The sequence below is a fragment of the Asparagus officinalis genome, chromosome 6 (assembly GCF_001876935.1).
Source record: "Asparagus officinalis chromosome 6, Aspof.V1, whole genome shotgun sequence".
NCBI classification, from domain to species: Eukaryota; Viridiplantae; Streptophyta; class Magnoliopsida; order Asparagales; family Asparagaceae; genus Asparagus; species Asparagus officinalis.
The window spans coordinates 72,882,015-72,889,619 of record NC_033799.1 but is presented as its reverse complement, the minus strand read 5'-3'; the positions used below and the strand labels follow the sequence as shown (position 1 = coordinate 72,889,619).

The 7,605-nt window shown below is 41.1% G+C and overlaps 1 protein-coding gene across 3 annotated transcripts in view; it reads left to right on the top strand.

Moving 5' to 3' along the window:
* LOC109844304 overlaps nucleotides 1-5,395 on the top strand; it is a 9,841-nt gene extending 4,446 nt beyond the window's left edge. For all 3 annotated transcript variants that reach the window (XM_020413292.1, XM_020413293.1, XM_020413294.1), the window contains 2 exons: nucleotides 4,261-4,465; nucleotides 4,956-5,395. In XM_020413292.1, coding sequence (XP_020268881.1) covers nucleotides 4,261-4,465; nucleotides 4,956-5,166 — 416 coding nt within the window. In that variant the 3' untranslated portion in view covers nucleotides 5,167-5,395. The remainder of the gene's footprint in view (nucleotides 1-4,260; nucleotides 4,466-4,955) is intronic.

The window sequence follows — 7,605 nt, the reverse complement described above, 5'->3', positions numbered from 1 at the left end:
TATATATATATATATATATATATATATATATATATATATATATATATATGATATTTAAAAAATCTAAAATTTGAGGTCCTATATGTAAAAGCTTTGGAGAGTAATATATATAGTATCATAGTAGGGCCTGAGTCATGGATAATGTTTCCTTGGAAAAAAAATCAAAAAAATGATTTCAGATCTTGAGATACCTTTATCCGATCATAAAGATGATTCTATTTCAAGTACCTTTTGAACCTCAGATATGACTGAATAGAATATTTCAGACAGTAGTCTTTTCATTTATCATATGCATGTGCTTGTACGGGACTCTAAAGCACGGATTCGGCCCCGGAGGTCACCAATCCGTGTTCGACTCGAATCGGACACGGATTCGTCACGATACGTGCACAACACGTGTCGGACACGGTCAATTCGTGTCCGACACGGGTCAACGGTCAATCCAGGGTGGACACAGTCAAGGGCATGCAGGGACACGACTGGGATTCGCCGAACAAAAAGAAAAAGAAAAAAAATAGTGAAAGACAAAACCGAAATCGAAACCCAAACCCAAAACTAAACCCTAAGGGTGTGTTTGGTAATCAATATGTTTTTTGTTTTGTTTTTGTAAAAAACATCATGCCATGGTGTTTCTTTTTCAAATGTGTTTTGAAAACACCATTTTGGTCAAACAGCTTTGACCTTTATATTAGTGTAGTGCAATGAGCGGCGAGCGATCGGGTGTCCTAAGTGCCGGCCGGCGGCCGACGAGCCGACGTCAACTCCTCTTGCTGAACGCTAATTTGACCGTCGGCCTTACCAGCGAGTTAGCGACGATTTGTGGCGACAGGCGTGCTGACGGGCGGGCGACGGCGGCCGGACGACGGCGATGCAGCGACGGCGTAGGCCGGCGACAATAGCGTGCGGCGGGTGGGCAGCGCGGCGACCGACGATAAGCATCTGCGGGGTGGAGGCGTGGCCTGCCAGCCCGACCGACGGGCGGGTGGCGACGGGCAGGGCGCGCTGGTGGGCCGCGCGCGGCGACGGCTGGTGGTGGCGATGGCGGTAGGTGGCCGACGGGCGAGGGTGTGTCGGACAAGCCGGCTGGTCGGGCGGGCGGCGACGGGCTAGGGAGCCGGCGCTACTGTTTGCGACAGTGGCGACGGCCGGGCGGCAGGTGCGTCGGCTGGCGGCGGGGGGGGGGGGGTGGCTGGCGGGCGCGCGGCGGGGTTGGGGTGGCGGCGGTCGCGGTGTCTTTGCCAGACAGCGACGGGCGAGCGGGCGGCGGCGGCTTAGATGAAAAAACGGAATCTCAAAACACATTTTTGATGTTTTGAGAAAAGTGTTTAATTTTTAGATTTTATAAAGGGACAAGTCAGAAAAAACGCACCGGTTGCCAAACACATTTCTTTGTTTTTGTTGAAAAAAAATAGAAACGGTAAAAACGCCACGGTTGCCAAACGCTCCCTAAAATTTTCATTCACCTGATTCCCGACGCCGCCACGACAGCTTCGATCTCGTCTTCTCTCTCTCTCTGCGATCTCGTCGCTCGTCCTCGTCCACGTCGCTGCTAGGTCAGTCCTCGTCCTCTCTCGACCAATCTCTACAGCTTCGATCTTGTCTTCTCTCTCGCTGCAATCTCGATCTCGTCTTCTCTCTCTCGCTGCGATCTTGTCGCTCGTCCTCGTCCTCGTCCTCGTCGCTGCTAGGTCAGTCCTCGTCCTCTCTCTCGACCGATCTCTACAGCTTCGATCTCGTCTTCTCTCTCTTGCTGCGATCTCGTCGCTCGTCCTGTCCTCGTCCTCGTCGCTGCTAGGTCAGTCCTCGTCTCTCTCCCTCTCTCGATCTCTTCATCTCTCTCTCTCTCTCTCTCTCTTCGTCTCTCTCGATCTCTGAGTCTCTCTCTCTCTCTGATTTTCTTTCTCTCTCTTTTTCTCTCTGATGTAGTCTCTCTCTCTAAATCTCTCCGTCTCTTTCTCAGTCTCTCAGTCTCTCTTCGCTTAATTTTTTTTTGAAAAGACTAACCTTTTTTTTGTTTATGCAGCTCAGAGAATTGCAACCTTGCAATTAAAAACCCTTGGATATGGTTGCATTTTTGCAACTAGGGCTTATGTTCTCTTATTGTTTTTTTGGAAATTAATCCCTATGTTGTTGAGTTTTGCAACTAGACCCTATATCGTGATATTGTACTTTTTACCAATAAGTCCTTCACATTATTATGTCCTTCCAATAAGTAGAATCTCCGTGTTGCATTTTGCAACCAAAGTCTCCAAGCTTTTGTTGTGCATTTTTGCACTCAGATCGTTAAAACCTTGCTAGCTATTGAGTATTGAGCGATGTTCTAGCCGTGCAGATGGAGAAATTAGCATTGAAGGACAAGAGAACGTACATTCTGGAGTTGGTTGAGAAGTTCAAATACTTATAAAATTCTTTCTTTTAATTTTATTTGTTTTCCCTCTTGGTAAGAAATCATCTTTTGATTGTATGTAAGGGTCGCACAGTGAAGCGTGGCAATATCCTATCTAAACCATCAAGCCATTTTCAACATTTGTTGTTTCTTTTGTAGACACTAGTATGCGATATGTGTGCACTATATGTGTTGTGCACGTGATGCATGGTATAATTATTCACGTAGATATAATTATTTTATGTTCTAAATTTGATTATAGTTTGTTATTATTACTATTGTTGTATAAAGAATGTGAGTAATTATACACATAGTGGTAGATAATGACTAAATAATTGATTTTGTAATTATAGTTTATGCAGCTGATGATGAAGGCAATGAAGAAGTCATCGGACTAGCTTCCACTTCATCTTGATGTACTTTTTGTTTACAAACTTGTTATTTTGTGATAGAATATGTACTCCAATTCCTTTTTTGTTTACAAACTTGTTATTTTGTGATAGAATGAGTATGTATTCCAATTCCTTTTTGTTTACAAATTTGTTATTTTGTGATAGATTCATATTTTAGATTGTTAGTTGAATTTTATAAAATTTTCTATATATAATAATAATTTAAAAAAATTCCTTGTCGTATCCCCGTATCCTATTTTTTTGGATTTTCCCGTATCCCGTATCCGTGTCCGTGTCGTATCCGTGTTCCGTATTCGTATCCGTGCATCATAGGTACCGAACTTTTCACATTATTCTTCCATTGATCGTTTATGCCTCTCCACTTGTTTCTCATTATCAAATTTCTGTCTTGCTTATTTCTAGTTGTCTAACTAGCTGTTCTTTTCAGTATTGGCCTTTCATTTTGCATAAATACTGGTTATTAACTTCTCTATATGAGCAATGAACCTTTATGTTCTGCTTCTTTAAAAAAAAATACTCATGCACTTTCAAGTAACATTCCGAACATATGTGAAGTTGGATTCATAAGTTTATTAAATCGTACTATCGTCAATTCCCTTATTTATTGCATGGAACATGCTTAAAATAATAGTTATTGTACATTCTTAAGCACTTATCTTTTTTCATCAAGGGGTTTATACGTTAATATTTTCTCGAGGGCTAGTTCTTTTTTCAACCATCACTTCATATCTTTTTTTTTGCTTGTGCAGTCTTCTGCTAATGCAGTTCTTTCTAGTCCTTAATGATATGGTTATATCTGTCTTTTAACGTTTTACACTTGTGCACTTTAATATGCTTGTTTAATCCTTGCGGTTGATACTTCAAAACAATTCACGTCACTGGGTGCCCGAAATAAAGTCACTACAACTAGCATGTTTTCCTTGAACTTTTCTTTTAAACATAACTGTATCGTGAAATTATCTGCTAACATAGTAGTTACAGTTAGCTGCTTGACAAAATACTGCAGAGAAGGCATTAAGCTGCTTATTGAAATAAGATGCAGAAGAGAAATTCTTCATTGACTCTACCCCATAATAGCTCAATTAGTGCTCATTGATAGGCAGCACTCAAGCTTGATGTGAAATTTGATAAATTATGAATTATATTCTCGGCTAATGGCTTTGTATAGAATGCATACATGCACACATTGTAATGTACACACATGGAAACATATACATTCATGGACTATCAACATGCAAGTGTAGAGTACAGTAAATATGTTCCACATGATATACTTACGTTAGTTGCCTAGGAGCTATTAAAAATGTTTAGTCTGGTTAAATTTCAAGCTTCTCGAAAAACTTCAATACAAGCTTGGAGCAAGTGCTAAACAAAACAATAGTCATAAACAAGACTGCTCGTTTACTCTCTGTACTTTGTCTTCTAATCCATTGACGACATGAATTAAATATCTTGTTCCAGCTACATGGTGGTCTCTGTATGCGTCAGACTATCCAGATCTCCAGCACTTCGCTGTTAGGATTTTAAGCCAGACATGCACCATAACTACAGCCGAGAGGAATTGGACCATGAAGGAGTGCATGCATTCAAGAAATAGGAACAGATTGGAACAAGAAAGGTTGACAGATCTCACATTTGTACACTACAATTTGCGTCTTCAACAAAGGTAATCTTCCCTAATCTTATTTTTGTTACTATTATCGTTATTATAAATGTGAGGCAAGTTTTACAAAACTACCATGGACTTTGGGCTGTTTTGCACAAAACTACCATGTACCTTTTTATTAGAGAAAAGTGTTATGAATGTTTTCATTAAAATAACACTCGTGACATGTTTGGACAAAATTTGCTCTTATGCTCTTGTATTCTATATTGCCGTTATGAACTCTGTGGGGTATTTGACATAAATAAGTATAGGACTTCTGATCCAAGACAAGAGTCCAAGATTTTAGTGCCATTAGCAATAATTTCCAGTAGTTCAAGATATTTTCTGGAGGTGTCAAAGTTCATGATAGTTTTTTCTAATAAAACAAGTTTTGGTAGTTTCGCGTAATCCCCACCCTTTCATAGTAGTTTGGTGAAATTTACCTATAGTTCGATTCAAGGTCCTTTTGTTTTCACGAAGATCATTTCATTTCTCTCGTGGACAATATTAGGCAATTAGCAGCATCTGGAAGCAAGACACCAATAAGAGGTGAGCGCGGTCCAGTAAGTTTGGATGGAAGGGACTTCAGCATTGGAGAATGGATTGAGGACCCTGGGGTACTTGAGGGACAAGATACAAGCTGGATGAATGTGGCTTTACCCAGTGATGTAGATAATGATAGTATTGGCGTTGACGATGGAGGCACTGAGATGAGTGATTAAGATCTAAGAGTGGTGATAACATTAGATTTGTAATGTTCTATTTGTACAAATGTCAAGTCAGGTCTTTTGTTGTGTGTATATTGTTCATTTGATTAGCTAACTTTTCTTTGTTTATTAATTACAGTGTTTATTATACTAAACTTTTGGTTTGCTGAGAACCTTGATAGCATGTACTGGATATTTTAGAGGTATTGGTGATGATGATGGAGGCATTGAGATTAGTGATTCAGAGCGGTGATACCATTAGATTTGTAACGTTTTCTTTAGTAAAAATATCATAGGCATGTATCATGATTATTTGAGTGTGCTTCTTATGATGCCCTAGATACCAAGGGTAAACTATGCTTAAATATCCTATTGTTCACCCAATGCTTGCTCATAAATATTCTCAATTATAAATGGTTGTACTCAAATATCCTAAAGTTTCTAAAAGTATTAGTGTAGTACACGCGGTTACGCAAACATGAGAATTTCTCCATGAAAGTTCTTATGCAACATTCACATACTATTTTTAGAATATTTTGACTCTTATTTTTTGTTAAACCTATCAAAATCCTATTTCAAACATACCCTCATTCTATTTTAAAATAGGATTTTGATAAGTTTAATGATAGATCTAACGAAAAGTAAGGGATAGAATGTTCTAAAAATAGCATTTGCGTGTCGCATGAGGATTTTTCGAGCGAAAATTTTCACGTTTGCATTATTAAAGATACTAAAGTGCAGCTTTTATAAACGTTGGGGCTATTTAAGTGCATCCATTTACAACTGATTGTATTAATGTGCAACATTGGGTAAAACAATAGGGTATTTAACTGTAATTTATCCAATATCAGTCGTCAATTGTTCATTTGATTAGCTAAGTGTTCCTTGTTTATGAGTTACTGGTTTTAATTTATGATTGGCTAAGAACCTTGATAGCATGCTGTTACTACACATAAATGGCTAAGTGTTAATCCTCCCCAATGAGCCGACACGTGTCTATACTAAGCATCAGATCAACTTCACCCTAGGCAGGATGGCTCGAGCAACATCAACACTCGACCCTTCCTAAAGAGGGCCATGTTGAAAGTCATCCTCACTCGAAGCCACTACTTGAGTTGACCCTACTCCTCTAAACCCTACGAGGCCGGGTCGAGAACTTTCGAGTACAAGATGACCGAATAAAAAGGTGATACTTATCAGCCCGCTCACAGAGCCGAGTCTAAAGGCGGTTTGTCCTTAAATCCCCCGCCGACGGTCGATCACCATCATATTAAATGCATGATCAGTACCATCATTACTCCACCCCTGAAAGTCTTTATGACTAATCGGACCTCGTCAGCACTATGTATTCCTCGTCACCATCACATTAAACGAATAGGTGACTCATCCCCTCTGCAGTCGACACGTGTAAGTATCTGTCGACTAAACCACCTGCTTAGACTCGGCCAAAATTATGCAAATTGCCCCTCTATACCTCCTATAAATAGAGGCACTGTCTGCTGCACATGGGTAAGTAAATTCTTGCTATAGAACACACCTTCTCCACTCAAGCTCATTACTGACCTGATTGTCGGATGAACCATTGGAGATCCTAACTCCGATCCTCTTGCGTGTTGTTTATGTGCAGGAATGGATTCTCTGCTCAAGAACTGACTGTCTAAAGAAGATTAAGGGACACTAATACACTGATAAGTACACAATTAATCCACTGTTTGATAACTGACATCAACATTTTGGCGCCCACCGTGGGGCCTCTTTTTCTTCTTTGCACAAGATGGATGGTTCCGATCATCCAGGCCGATCTCCATTCCATCCATTGAAGAAACATAGGCGGGTATGTCACTCAAGTCCAACTAGAGGAATCCATCCGAAGAATTTCCCAATCTCTTTAGCAACATGTCACTTACTTCACGAACAAACTTCTAAGCCGGATTCCTCCCTAACATCCTTCTCCGTTGTTCGTTCCTCCTCCTCCTCCTACGGGTTAGGCGTTCATTACTCCTCCTCCTCATGTGGGTTAGGCTAAGCAATGAATACATAAGGATTATGATGAATACACCTCTCCCCCGCTTCGCCAGCAGACTCGTTTCGCCGCGCCTCCTCAACAACCTTAGCAATATATGGAGGCTACGGGGGAAAGCCCCAGCTTTGGCCATGGTAGCCATGAGTGCACTGCATGGACAACATCACGCGGCCTCCGATACCCTCACACTGCTCCATGTCCTTCAACGACTAATCTTGCGTCTGGTTATGACCGGACGTTCAACACAGTAGAAGACACGCCTCCTCAACAACCTTAGCAATATATGGAGGCTACGGGGGAAAGCCCCAGCTTTGGCCATGGTAGCCATGAGTGCACTGCATGGACAACATCACGCGGCCTCCGATACCCTCACACTGCTCCATGTCCTTCAACGACTAATCTTGCGTCTGGTTATGACCGGACGTTCAACA